The 15238-nt window shown below is 37.6% G+C and overlaps 1 protein-coding gene across 1 annotated transcript in view; it reads left to right on the top strand.

Annotated features, from left to right (window-relative positions):
- Positions 1-15238, top strand: part of TOGARAM1 (TOG array regulator of axonemal microtubules 1) — a 127551-nt gene that overhangs the window by 98288 nt on the left and 14025 nt on the right. The window contains 5 exon segments of the mRNA XM_012521568.4: positions 8501-8606; positions 9352-9587; positions 10022-10180; positions 12945-13071; positions 14323-14441. Coding sequence (XP_012377022.3) covers positions 8501-8606; positions 9352-9587; positions 10022-10180; positions 12945-13071; positions 14323-14441 — 747 coding nt within the window.

The following is a 15238-nucleotide window of genomic DNA, read 5'->3' as shown; positions in this document are numbered from 1 at the left end:
AAAAATAAACACAGATTCCCGTGCCGCTGACAACAACAGAAGCGGACAAAGAAGAAGACACAGCAAATAGACACAGAAAACAGACAACTGGGGTGGGGGGGGAGGTGGGGGGAGAAGTAAATAAATAAATAAATCTTTTTTTTTAAAAAGCTGATTCTTTGAAAGATCCATAAAATTGATAAACCTCTAGTCAGATTAAAAAGCAAATTATATTAGTAATTAGTTACTAACGTCAGAAATGAGAGGAAGAAAATCACTACCAATTGGTCATACAGCTGTTAAATGGATAAAAAAGAAATTTGATAAGCATTCTATGCTCATAAATCCAACAACTTAGTTAAAATGGACACATTCCTTGAAAGACACAGATACCAAAACTCAGAATAAATAGATTAAATGTATAACCAAGTACCTATTAAGGAGATTAATTTGGGTTTAAAACTTTCTCACAAAAAAACTCCAGGTTCTGATGGCTTCACTAGTAAGTTCTACCAATATTTAAGGAAGAAACCAATTCTACACAAACCTCCAGAGCTTTGAAGAAAAGGGAATAGTCTTTTCACTTGGATTTGCATGTGTGGTAATACATGTACCATCAAATTTGCCATTTTAACCATATTTATTTATTTTTCTAATGTTTTTATTTTTATTTTATTTTTTTATTCATTTTTTAAAAATATTACATTCAAAAAATATGAGGTCCCATTCAACCCCACCGCCCCCACCCCACCACTCCCCCCACAGCAACACTGTCTCCCATCATCATGACACATCCATTGCATTTGGTAAGTACATCTCTGGACATTGCTGCACCTCATGGTCAGTGGTCCACATCATAGCCCATACTCTCCCATGTTCCATCCAGTGGGCCCTGGGAGGATCTACAATGTCCAGTAATTGTCCCTGAAGCACCACCCAGGACAACTCCAAGTCCCGAAAACGCCTCCACATCTCATCTCTTCCTCCCATTCCCCGCACGCAGCAGCCACCATGGCCACTTTTTCCACACCAATGCCACATTTTCTCTGTGGACCTTGGATTGGTTGTGTCCATTGCACATCTATGTCAAGAGGGGGCTTAGATTCCACATGGATACTGGTTGCAATCCTCCTGCTTTCAGTTGTAGGCACTCTAGGCTCCATGGTGTGGTGGTTGACATTCTTCAACTCCATGTTAGCTGAGTGGGGTAAGTCCAATAAATCAGAGTGTAGGAGTTGAAGTCTGTTGAGGCTCAGGGCCTGGCTATCATATTGTCAGTCCAGAGATTCAAATCCCCTAGATATATCTTAAACCCCAGCACCAACTACAATTCCAGTAAAGTAGCATGAAAGTCTTGTGAAAAGAGATCCCATCTGAGTCCAGTTCCATCACGCAGAAACACCAGCTCCAAAGAAGGGCCAACTGACATGGCCATGACCATAGAACCCGTGGGTCTCTTTAGCCCTCAAAAGAACCAATACCTGGGGTTGTATTTACTTTATCTGTCTCTGAGATTCTGCTCAGGTGTGCATAAGGGCAATCCTTCTGACAACCTCCAGACTCTTTTTTAGAAACTCATAGCCATATAAACTCATTTCTCCTTTCCATTTCCCCCTTACATTAGGTCAAACACATTTTAAACTCCTGTTATTATATGTAGACAGGGATATTCTGCTGGTCCGCGTTGAATCTTTAATTCAAGGTCATTTTCTAGTTGCATCATCAGCTGGTATTTGGTAGTGATCCCTTGGTGCCAGGGAGGCTCATCCCCGGGTGTCATGTTCCACGCTGGGGGGAATGCATTGCATTTACATGCTGAGTTTGGCTTCGAGACTGGCCACATTTGAGTAACATGAAGGCTGTCAGGAGGAAACTCCTAGGCACAGTGCTGCTCTAGGCCTTGTTCTTATTTCAGGCATATAGGCTCACAAGCATAGTCATTAGTATCAGGGGCTCACTGTTGGACCCTCATTCCTTCCTGGTCCTTACCGTTGCACCTGGGGGACTGCCGCTGCTCCCCTAGGGACCACGACAGAGCACCCCCGGCCAGGAACCCAGTACCCCCCCAGCTGTTGTTTTTAATTGTTTCCACTATGAGTATATCCAAACATTACCATGCACCCTGGACATATGCCCTGTATAACTCCCTGTCAACCATATATCACCTGTCAATAACATCCCATACCAGTATTCCTCTGCTGCTGTTGAACCACTCTGTGATCCAAAACTTCCTGAAAAGTGAAGCCCAATATAATATCAGTTTAACCATATTTAAATGTGCAATTCAGTGGCATTGATTATGTTTACATTGTGCTACCATCACCACCATCCATCACCAAAAAAATGTTTTCATCATCCCAAATATAAACTCTGTACCCATTAAGCAATAGCTCCCAATTTCTTCCTCCTCCCAGTGCCTGATAACTCCTAACCTAGTTTTTTCTGTACAGATAATTGTTTATAATAAATATTTCATGTAAGTGAAATCATACAGTAGTTGCCCTTTTGTGTCTGGCTCATTTCACTCAGCATAATGTTTTCATTGCTGTAGCACGTATCAAACCTTCATTACTTTTTATGGCAAAATATTCCATTGTGTGTTTATCCATTCATCTATCAGTGGACAGTTGGGCTATTTCCCCCTTAAATTATTGTGAATAGTGCTGCTATGAACATTAGTTTACCAGTTATCTATTTGAGTCCTTGCTTTTAGTTCTTTTGGATATATATCTAAGGCTAGAATTGCCAAGTTCTATAGTAATTCTGTTATTGAGGAACCACTAGACTGTTTTCCACCAGACTGTGCACCATTTTACATTAGAGTTCTTATTCTCCACATCCTTTCTGGCACTTACATTTTTGTTTTTTTTAAAGATTTATTTATTTCTTCACATCCGTGCATTGTTTTTACTTGCTGGGTCTAGTCGTCTTGTTTCTTTTTAGGCAGCACAGCACTGGCAAACCCAAGACCTCTGATGTGGGAGAGAGATGCCTAACCGCTTGAAGCATCTCCATTCCCTGCTTTGTTGTATCTCATTATGTTTTTCTTCTTGTGCCTCTTGTTGTGTCATCTTGTTGCATCAGGTTGCTGCACCTGCCCATCATTCAGCTTGCTGTCTTGCTCGTCTTCTTTAGGAGGCACTGGGAACCTCCATTCCTTGTTTTGTTGTGTATCTCATTAAGTTTTTCTTCTTGTGTCTCTCGTTGCCTCAGCTTGCTGCACCTGACTGTCGCACCAGCTTGCTGTCTTCTTTAAGGAGGCACCAGGAACTGAACCAGGTACCTCCCAAGTGGTAGGCGGGATCTCAATCACTTGAGCCATATCCACTTCTCTGTTCATTTTTTAATAATAGCCATCTTAGTGAGTGTGAAGTGTAGTATCTCATTGTGATTTTGATTTGTATTTCCCTGATGGCTAATGATGTTGAGCATCTTTTCATATTCTTATTGGCCATTTGAATGTCTCCAGAAATGTCTATTCAAATCCTTTGCCCATTTTTAATTGGTTATTTTTTTCTTGTTGAGTTGTAGGAGTTATTTATATATTCTGGATATTAAAGCTTTATGAGATATATGACTTGCAAATATTTTCTCCCATTCTGTAAGTTATCTTTTCACTTTCTTGATAATACCCTTTGATATACACGAGTTTTTAATTTGGATGAAGTCCAGTTTATCTATTTTTTTTTTGTTACTTCTGCTTTTGGTGTCATCTCAAAGAATCCATTGCCTTAAATAACGTCCTGAAGTTTTTTCTCTATATTTTCTTCTAAGAGTTTTATGGTTTTAGCTCTTGTATTTAGGTTTGTGGCCCATTTTGAGTTATATTTTGTATATGGTGTGAGATAGAGGGAGAGCTTATTCTTAAAAAAAAGAAAAGATACATAAACCATTGGAACAAAAAATAAGGAACAAAGTAAAAATGTGCAAAATAAGGAAGGGGAAAATGTCCATACAAACAACAAGGAAATTGAGGAGCAGATGTGGCTCAAGCAGTTGAACACCCGCCTCCCACATGGGAGGTCCTGGGTTTGGTTCCCCATGCCTCCTGAAAAAAACAAACAAACAACAAGCAAAACAAATGAAAAAAAACAACTCGGGGAGCAGATGTGACTCAAGCAGTTGAGCACCTGCTTCCCCCATGGGAGGTCCTGTGTTTGGTTCCTGGTTCCTCTAGAAAAAATGAAAATAAAAAACAAGCAGAACAGGTGAAAAAACCAACTCAGGAGAGCCAATGTGGCTCAGTGGTTGAGCACTGACTTCCACATATGAAGTCCCGGGTTTAATCCCTGGCCCCTGGTACCTGAAAAAAAAAAACCCACCACCACCACCACTAAGGAAATTAAAAGAATCTGGAGAGACTGTTTTTATATACTCATTTCAGATATTTCAAATGCATTTGAAATACCTGAATGAAATTGATAAGTGCCTAAGAAAACATGATTTACCAAAATTGCACCAGAAGAGAGAGAAAAATCTAAGCAGGCAGATTTCCACAGAGGAAACTTTTAAAACTTGAAAAAATGCTATCCACCCTCCCCCCAAAGTAGCCCAAACTCTTTCACAAAGATTTCTACAATGGAAATGCCTGAGATTACCTAGGGAGAGATATAAAAAGGTAAAAGAGAAGGATCTAGTATAGAGCAGATATGTGGAAGTACAAGAGGATGATTAGAATGAAGATGGGAAAGGTATCCAAAGAGATAGAAGCACCAGGATGGTATGGTAACAGAAACCAAAGAAGAGTTTATCCAGAAGGAATTTTTAATCAGCTGTTTACTGCCACAAGTAAATTGTGAGATGCTTTGAGTCTAAATTCTGACATAACTTTCAAGACCATATTCTGGCCCCAAATTAACTTTCTAACTTCGTTTCCAATATGTCCATATTACTTTTGTCTAACTCTATTTTTTATATCACATTCATTCTTACCTTAATGCTTTTTTTTTTTCATTTAGGAAGTTTCTTCTTCTCCTTCCCAAATTCTCTCTCTTCAGTGTCTCATCCATTCCATAAAGATCTTCCTGACTACTTAAACCTTCTCAAATCTATCTCTGTTCCAAAAGTCCCACAACCCTAAAGATTGGATGACCTAAAACACCATTTTCTATTACTTCCTGATTATGTAATATAGAATTGGGCTATTTCTGCATCTAAACTGTCACTGTAAACTGTTTTATGTATAACCCAAAAATAAAAATTTTAAACTTTACAAATATTGAAGTAAATAGGTTTTCTATTGCCACCTTGGAGTCTTAGATCTTTTCTCCACATTTTTATAATTTGTTCAGAGATTTAAAGGTTTTAAAATGGCTGTCATCAAAATTACCAACTGAAGAAGCTCTTCTTAGTTCACGTTATTCAAACCCCCAAGATGAAAAGTCAAACTGGAAATGTTGTATCAAAATCCCTCCTGAACTATACTTTTGTTGATAGTATCCATTTACTCTTCAGTTGGATCATTAGGTCAAATAATGAAAAAGAAATATGGTTCAACATCTAATGTGGTTCTTTGCACTTTGATCATATACTTATCAATAAGACATGGTAGTTACTTTTCTCCCTCCATTAAAAAAACATAATATTATGATAAAATACATATAACATAATTTTCCATAAGACCATCTTAAAGTGTACAGTTCAGTCGCATTACACATATTCATGATGTGTACAACCATCACAACTATGTAGTTCCAGAACTTTTTTTCATTTGAGCACTTTTAGGTTTACAGAAAAATTATGCAGAAAGTACAAATTTCCCATGTACACCCCCACACCTCATTTATTTGGTTTTCCCTATCACTAACATTTTGCATTAGTATGGAAACTTTGTTACAATTGATGAAGCAATAGTATAATAAGTATTATTAACTGTAATCCACAATTTCCATTATCATTAACTCTTTTTTTTAATCTGGCCGAAGAGCATTAACTTTTTTATATGTTTTGTTTTGTTTTGTTTTTAAAGATTTATTTATTTCTCTCCCCTCCCCCACCACCCTGGTTGTCTGTTCTCTGTGTCTTTTTGCTGCATCTTGTTTCTTTGTCTGCGTCTGTTGTCAGTGGCGCGGGAATCTGTGTCTCTTTTTGTTGTGTCATCTTGGTTTGTCAGCTCTCCGTGTGGGCGGTGCCATTCTTAGGCATCTTTCGCACTGGGCAGCTCTCCTTATGGGGCGCACTCCTTGCGCACGGGGCTCCCCTACCGGGGGGGACATCCCTGCGTGGCAGGGCACTCCTTGCGCGCATCAGCACTGCGCATGGGCCAGCTCCACATGGGTCAAGGAGGCCCAGGGCTTGAACTGCAGACCTCCCATGTGGTAGACGGACGCCCTAACCACTGGGCCAAGTCCGTTTGCCTTGTTTTTTTTTTGTTTTCATTTTTGATTTTGATTTAGCCAAAGAGCCTATGCCTTACTTTTTATTTTTTTTTAAAGGTATAGATTACCTAAATGTTACATAAAAAGTATAGGGGATTTCCATATGCCCCACTCCCTAGCCCTCTAACACTTTCCCACATTAACAACATCCTTCATTAGTGTGGTATGTTTCTTCCAACTGATGAACACATGTTGCAGCATTGCCACTAAGTGTGGATTATGTTTAATCTTTTCTCCCACACAATTTTGTAAGTTATGACAAGATATATAATGGCCTGTATCTGTCATTGCAACATTATTCAGGACAATTCCAGTGTCCCAAAAATGCCCCCATGCTACACCTATTTTCCCTCTCCCTCCCCTCCAGTGGCCACTGCCTCTACCTCTACATCAATGATAAAAGTTCTTCCATTGCTAGAATAACAATAGGTCTATAGTTGAAGAACAATAATCTGCTCTAGTCCGTCATTCATTCCCCAGTCCTGAGGATTCTGGAACAGTGATTCCTACTCTGCCTCTAATAGAGAGGGGGCTTAGATCCCATGGGGCAGATGGATGGGGCTATCCTGCTTGTAGTTATAGACTCTCTCTGTTCCTTGGGATGGTCATTGTCCATCCATCATTTCCTTGTAATCATTGTCTTGAGTGAGTCCAATGTTGTGGAGAGTTGGTGTTACAACTCTGTTGAGATTCAGGGTCCACCTGGCACATGGAAAGCCCAAAGATTTAAGTTTCTTGGACATTATCCTGTCAACTCTAGTACTAACTATAGGTTCACATAGAAGGGTCAGAAGACCCATGTATAGGGAAACTACAACTGAATCCAACTCTGTTGCACTGGGGAGCATAAATTCCAAAGTAGGGCCCACTGGCAAGGCACCAAACTCTTTACCATTTTAACCTCTTTTAAGTATTAATAGTGGTACTAATTACATTCATAATGTTGTGCTACCACCACCACCATCCATTACCAAAACTTTTCCATCATCCCAAACAGAGATTCTGGACCAATTAAACATTTGTTCCCATTCCCCAACCCCCCTGCACCTGGTAACCTGTATATTACAGAACTTTTTTTCAACCCAAATGGTAATGCCATATACATTAAGCAGTTATTTCCAATTCCCTTTCCTGTCTTAACCCTCTTCCCTAGCAAGGAAAACTATGCTTTTTTTTCTCTACTAATTTGCCTATTCTATATATTTCGTATTAATGGAATCATAATTTATAGCCGTTTGTGTCTGGCTTCTTTGACTTAACATAATGTTTTCAAGGTTCATCCATGTTACAACATGTATCGGTACCTTATTCCTTTTTTATTGTATTAAAATATTATTTTGTATTTTACATTGTATATGTATATAACACATTTTATTTATCCATTCATCCAATGATGTACATTTAGACTGTTTCCACTTTGGGCTATTGTGAGTAATTCTACTATAAACTTTCATGTACAAGTTTCTGTTTGTACACAAATGGAATTGCTGGGTTCTATGGTAAGTCTATGTTTAACTTGTTGAGGAACTACCAAATTGTTCTCTGTGGTAACTGCATTATTTTACATTCTCACCAGCAATGTATAAGGAAGGATTCTAGTTTTTCCACATTCTTGTCAACACTTGTTATTTTTCTGTTGTTGTTGTTTTTTTAATTATGGTCATCCTAGTGGGTGTGAACTACTATCATATATTTTCTCTCTCTCCATGTTTTTTTTACTGCTTCCCTCTTTTGTTTTATTCCTTTCACTTCTACTCTGTAGAAGGACTATAGCATTCTTACTAAAGTGAAAATGTTCCATTTAATTACAAAGAATGAACTTAGTTTGACTGTCAGTAGTTGTTTTGGCTCTTAAAAGATCTTTTGCCTGTGATTATACCAAGAGCCATTGATTGTACACTTTGAGTGGATTGTATGGTGTGTGAGTAAAACTTAAAAAAAAAAAAGATCTTTTGAATTATAAAAGAGAACTCTATTGGAGCAAACAAAATTTTACGTATTTTTAATTTACAATTCCAAATGATAAGGGAGAATAGGCAGTATCTCCTCTTTGGCAATATTCCATACACAAAAAGAAAACACCTAAGATCCTGTTCTACTTGAGCCCAATTTAATGTTTTTGTTAATTGTTTCTTTTTCAATAGGGAGAAGAAAATTGAAGGCCTGAATTTTATTAGATGCTTAGCTGCCTTTCATTCTGAAATATTGAACACAAAGTTGCATGAAACAAGTTTTGCAGTAGTTCAAGAGGTAAAGTTATTTTTCATTTGAATTAAGAATTGTTTTAATGACATTCAATATATATGTCACATTTATTTGATCTTTAAAAAAACTATTAAATGATATGAATAGACTTGTATGTAAAGTAATCCATGCCTTTGCAACATTTTTAAATTTTATCAGATGCTGATTTTAGAATACTTATTAAAATACATTCCTTCGGGAAATGAATATTGCTCAACCAGTTGGGCTCCCGTCTACCATATAGGAGGTCCAGAGTTTGATGCCCAGGGCCCCCTGGTGAGAACAAGCTGGCCCACACAAGAATGCTGCCCCGTGTAGGAGTTCCACTCTGCGTGGGAATGCCGTCCTGTGCAGGAATGCCGTCCTGTGCAGGAGTGTCAGCCAACATTGAGAGCTAGTGCAGCAAGATGATGCAACAAGAGGCACAGGGGAGAAAATAAGAAGACGTAGCAGAACAGGGAGTTGAGGTGGCGCAAGAGAGCAATCACCTCTCTCCCACACCAGATGGTCCCAGGATCGGTTCCTGGAGCCACCTAATGAGAATATAAGCAGACACAGGAGAACACACAGCGACTGGACACAGAGAGCAGACAATGGGGGGGAACTGGGGGAGAGGGACATAAATAAAAATAAATCTTTAAAATAACAATAAAATGCATTCCTTTAATAGTAAAAGTGGTTTCCAAGTCATTACTACTGATTTTCTTTCAGAACATCAACAAAATATATACTCTTTGGAAATTTTTTTTAGGTGAAAAATTTACGCTCTGGAGTTTCTCGTGCTGCTGTGGTCTGTTTAAGTGATCTTTTCACTTACCTGAAAAAGAGCATGGATCAAGAATTAGATACTACAGTAAAAGTTTTGTTGCACAAGGCTGGAGAATCAAATACATTTATAAGAGAAGATGTTGACAAAGCACTGAGGGCTATGGTTAATAATGTAACTCCTGCACGAGCTATTGTTTCTCTTATCAATGGAGGACAAAGGTAATAATCATAATAATCTTGAGATGTCCTTAAACTGAAAATGGAATCATTTGCATCCTATATTGAAGGACAAAAAAAGCAAATGTCAGTATCATTTCACTCAAAAAAATTTTTTTTTGAATAATACCCTTGAGAAAGGCATTGTATTAGGTGCTAATGATATTGCTTAAAGTTGTAGCTCTGGAACTAAATAAATGTCAGTAATGCTGAGTTTTTTTTCTTTTGCTTCATTTTTATCTTCTTGGAGAGGGATAACTAATGCACATAATTTACCACTTTAGCCTGCAAAGATCATTGCTGAGTGTTAGGAGCATTTAATCTTTTCACTTTAAAGGTTTCTGGAAAATGGTTCATACTTCAACGTTTCAAAATTGCTTTTTATTTTTTTATATAGCTTTGTCAACTTTGTTTTAATTGAGCATGTCTCCTTATAGCCATTTGCACATTGCAGTAAGAAGATGTACAGCCCAGCACTTATCAGATGTAGTAGAATTTATGGAACCAGAACGTATTTTATCTGGAACAAAGGATATGGCTGACAGAATATTACCAGCTGCCGCTAGGTTTGCCCAGGACAGCTCACAAGAAACCAGGTGAATAGATGATAATATTTGCTTATTATATTAGCATAAGGGCTTAAAAGTAGGAAGCAAAGGTTTTAAAAAAATGAACATTTTTCTAAATGTAGAAGTAGGATCTACTGGAATTGATGAATGAGGATTTAACAGAGGGAATGCACAGTGAATTCTCCAAACTTACAGATGACACTACATACTTTTGGTTAGTGCTGAGTTATAAGGATAAACTGCATGAAAAAGGCAAAAGACTGTATGAGTGGGCAGAAAAGTGGTGGAAGAACTTCATTGTGGGCAAGTGTAAGTTTAGGGAAAAATGATAAGTTTCCAAGCTGTCAGGTAAATCAAGGAAACAGAAACACATGGAAAAGTCAGGTAACAAAATGGAAAACAAAGCATTACCTCGCTATACTTGAAGAACCACTTTATGATGGTAAAGAACACTCCCAGAAAAATGACTGAAAAATTAAGATGTGAGTGGTACCTTAGCTGTGGTAGTGACAGAAATTTTAAACAGAGTCATAAGCCCAGATTCCATTTCTAGCACCAAATTACTGTTTTCCCTGAAGCAAGGTACTTAACTCTTTCCTCATCTATAAAAATGAGAGTGTGACTAGTTGATCTATAATGTCCCGTACCAATCTAAAATTTTATAACAATTATATATGAAGATAGATTAAAAGAGCGAAGGAAGAATCCTGAGTTCATAGAGATTAAAGAAGGATATTACATTTTTAATATTTTAAGATATAGAAGTCCATTGTTTTAGGGTATTGGAGTCAATCTTGTGGAACCCATTATACCAACATCTAATGCAGATGGTAAATGTACTGGTTTCCTTTTGCTGTATAACAAATTGCCACAAACATAGTGGCTTAAGGGAACATAAATTAATTAGTTCACAGTTATTTAGGTTAAAAGTCCAGCATGACTCAACAGTTGCTTAGGGTCTCACAAGACCAAAATCAAAGTGACAGCCCTTGTGGGCTCTTACCTAGAGGCTCTGTGGAAGAAGCCACTTCCAAGCTCATTCAGATTGTTGGCTGTTGTAGAACTGAGGTCCCCATTTCCTTCCTTGCTGACTGTCCTTTGGAGACTGCTGTCAGCTCCTTAAGTCCACCTGCATATTTTATCACACAGCCCCTTCAGTCTTAAAGCCAGCAATGACAGTCAAATCCCCTCATGCTTAGAATCTCTCTGACTTCCTCTTCTGCCACCGGCCACAAAAACTCTCTGCTTTTTTTTTAAAAAAGATTTATTTATTTATTTAATTTCCCCCCCTCCCCGGTTGTCTGTTCTCTGTCTATTTGCTGCGTCTTGTGTCTTTGTCCGCTTCTGCTGTCATCAGCAGCATGGGAAGTGTGGGCGGCGCCATTCCTGGGCAGGGTGCACTTTCTTTTCACGCTGGGCGGCTCTCCTTACGGGGCGCACTCCTTGCACGTGGGGCTCCCCTACGCGGGGGACACCCCTGCGTGGCAGGGCACTCCTTGCGCGCATCAGCGCTGTGCATGGGCCAGCTCCACACGGGTCAAGGAGGCCCGGGGTTTGAACCGCGGACCTCCCATGTGGTAGACGGACGCCCTAACCACTGGGCCAAGTCCATTTCCCAAAACTCTCTGCTTTTAAGGGCTTCTGTGTTCACATTAGGCCCACCCAGATAATCTTAAGGTCACCTGGGCCTGTAACATAACATAATCATAGGAGTGATATAGTCACAGGTTCTGGGAATTAGGGTAGGATATATTTGGGAAGCCATTTTAGAAATTCTGCATACCACAACAAAGTTGGGGGAAAAAATCATCAGAGTCAGATCATGAAAGACTTATTACGAATAAAAAAAGATTCTTAATGCTTGCTTTGTGTACATCTTAACGTTTTTTTAATGGCATTATCATTCTTCTAATCCATTTTAGCATTTCTTAGATTCTTATTTGAAGTTTTAAAATTATAAAATGGTTAAAATTAATTTTCAAGTTGTACTGTTTCTCACATTTTGTGTCCCTTTTGCTTACTTGCTTGTTTGTGTTAGCCCTTCCAGTATTCTTGGGCCCTATAGTGGACATACAGTTTTCAACTCTTCAAACTAAAAAAAGTATAATCAGCTATAGCTGATTAAGATTTACTTATCTGGACGTAGACCTAATTCTGGTTGTAGGGAGAGAAAAGTAATACTTATTCTCCTGTATCAGCTAGCTTTCCTCCCTTTCTGCAATTTCATAATATTTGAAGGGATCTGATATGATATAGATGATCCCCAAATCATCTTTATCTCTCGCTCCCCAAAAAAAACTTGTCTTCTCTGATTCCTCCAGTACCATATATTCCAAGTTATGGGCAAAAGTATTACTGTAATTAATTTTAGGGCCAGACCTCCTTAAAAACAGGACGAAAGTCTATATGGTATCATTGTGAACTGCTTTCCGACCCCTTTGTCCAAAAATTGTCTCCAAAACACCCTTCCATGATATCTGAAATTACACTATTCCCTGCTATAACAATTTTTCAGTATTATACCACTTAAGGTATTGTCCCTAAACTCAAATATTTAGCCCTCCATATGACCCTCATCTGAAAGATTGGAAGTTATAATGATTTTTATAAAAGGCAAGGCAATCTGATATTCTCTAGTCCAGTTACTACATTTCATTTCTTTACTTTAAAATAGAGATGGGGATCTTGATATTGGTAGATATTTTTCTCTTTGAAAAAATTGCAGCTAAGGATAGAAAGTAAAATTGTTGTTGTATATAAAATTATTTAAATATTTCTCAAATATCCATAGGTATTATGGCCGAAAAATGCTTTTCCTTATGATGTGTCATCCTAATTTTGATAAAATGCTTGAAAAGTATGTCCCATCTAAAGATTTGCCCTATATTAAGGAATCTGTTAAAAACTTACGCCAAAAGGTATGTGGAAAAAGTTTGTTTTATAAACTTTAAAAGTGGAGTTTATTTGCCCTAGAAGGTAGAAGATAGAAATAACTATTTCTTTGATTATTGTTCTGTTAATCATTCAGAGTGTATCTATAATAGCATTTCAGCAACCACACAGTACTCAGTAAATATACATATTGTGTCAGGCCTTAGAAGTGAATGTTTATTGAATAGAAACTTGATGTTTGGTAGAATGCAATATGGCTTATTGGAGTTACAAGACCTGCATTTGAGTCACAATTCTGAGAGTTGGCAACTGTAATTTTAGACACCTCATTTCATATCTCTCACCAGAATTTTTATAACATGAAGACAGTAATATTTACTATGCTTGGTCCCAACTTTATTTACCTTGTATGTTCCATTATAAGAGCTCCTTCCACACTGCAGAGCATTTATAGGAGTTCCTTGAGTATAAACGCCATGTCTTATTTATCCTCGTAGATATTGGGGATTCATTAATGTCTGTTGAATGAGTCACTGAAGGATTACCAAGTGAAATAAAATGTGAAGAGTGTCTTATGAAAAAGTAGTCTATTAACGTATTCTTTTCCAAAAATATTTGCCTTAGTAGTGTATAATTTTTGTGCTGTAATTTGTCATTCCTCTCTGGAAACTTTGGGCTAAGAATTCATTTAGGACGGAATAATATTTCAAAGATGTGTGGTGGGATGTTCATTTTAGAATATTTTTTTCTGCATATTAATCTAAAAGATTTTAGCTTAATTTATATAAAATGATTAAACATAGCCATGCAAAAAATTATTTTACTAAAATGAGGCAGATTGCATTTTGTGAATTATTCCAAGTACAATTACCAGTAAAAAAAAAAAGAGGCTTTAAATAGTTCTTATCGAAATATTTACTCTCATACTCTGTGTTGCATAAGAATTCACTGTTTATGAAATGTGTCCATATTTTCTAGATTTTAAGTTTTTTAAGGAGTAATTATAAAATACAGCATATTAAATTTATTTTAAACATTTTCTTTTACCAGGTCAATATAATTTCCTATTAGGAGATCACATATTTTGTTAATTTACTAATTACAAGATTTTTATGTACCTGGTACCCATTAAAGTGTAAGAATATCAGATTACTAAAATGCATTCAGTCATAAAAAAGATCAATAATTACTCCTATGAAAATTACATTATCTAAGTTATTTCACCTGATTAGTTTTAAGATATGTATTACACTGCCTTTCTTCATATCTACTTAAAGGGTTTGGGAGAATTACCACTAGAAACTCCTTCAGCAAAAGGAAGACGTTCTCATACTGGCAGTGTTGTAAATACAAGGTCAACATCTGTTTCTAGAGATACTTTCAATTCTTCAGAAAGGTAAGATCATTTAATAGTCCACATCATTAGAGAAATCACTCCCTAGTGATAATAGTCTTATTTGAATGTTTTCATGAACTATCCCAGGGGTATGGGTCAAATTTTAATGGAGTTATTAAAGTGTGGGAAGGTCTTATAAAGTGTGAGATAATTAGATTTAATAAGGCAATTATTTATTCCCAGCAACTTGCTTTTACATGAGCCAAACATATTTGTTTTCATTAGTAAAGCTTCAGCGTTATTGAACTTAATATTAGGCCTGAGAAGCGGATGTGGCTCAACTGATAGAGCATCCACCTACCACATAGGAGGTCCGGGGTTCAAACCCAGGGCCTCCTGACCCATGTGGTGAGCTGAGCCATGTGCAGTGCTGATGCACTCCATGCAGGAGTGTCCCCTGCGTAGGGGTGCCCCACGTGCAAGGAGTTCGCCCCGCAAGGAGAGACACCCTGCCTGACGAAAAGTGCAACCTGCCCAGGCGGGGTGATGCATAAACGGAGAGCTGACGCAGCAAAATGACGCAAGAAAAAGAGACACAGATTCCCGGTGCCGCTGAAAAGAATGCAAGCAGGCACAGTAGAACATAGAGCAAATGGCCACAGAGAGCAGACAATGGCGGGGGGGGGGGGGGAATAAATTTTAAAAAATCTTTTGAAACATATATATATTAGGCCTAAGTTTTACAAATCTGAGTTTTTAAAAATTCATAACCTTTATTATTTTTCCTAAGTATAAAAGTAATACATAGTTACGGTTTTAAAAAAACTTCATATAATTCAAACTTTAAAAGAAGACTT

Source organism: Dasypus novemcinctus, chromosome 3, assembly GCF_030445035.2.
Source record: "Dasypus novemcinctus isolate mDasNov1 chromosome 3, mDasNov1.1.hap2, whole genome shotgun sequence".
NCBI classification, from domain to species: Eukaryota; Metazoa; Chordata; class Mammalia; order Cingulata; family Dasypodidae; genus Dasypus; species Dasypus novemcinctus.
This window is presented reverse-complemented; position numbering and strand designations above follow the sequence as displayed.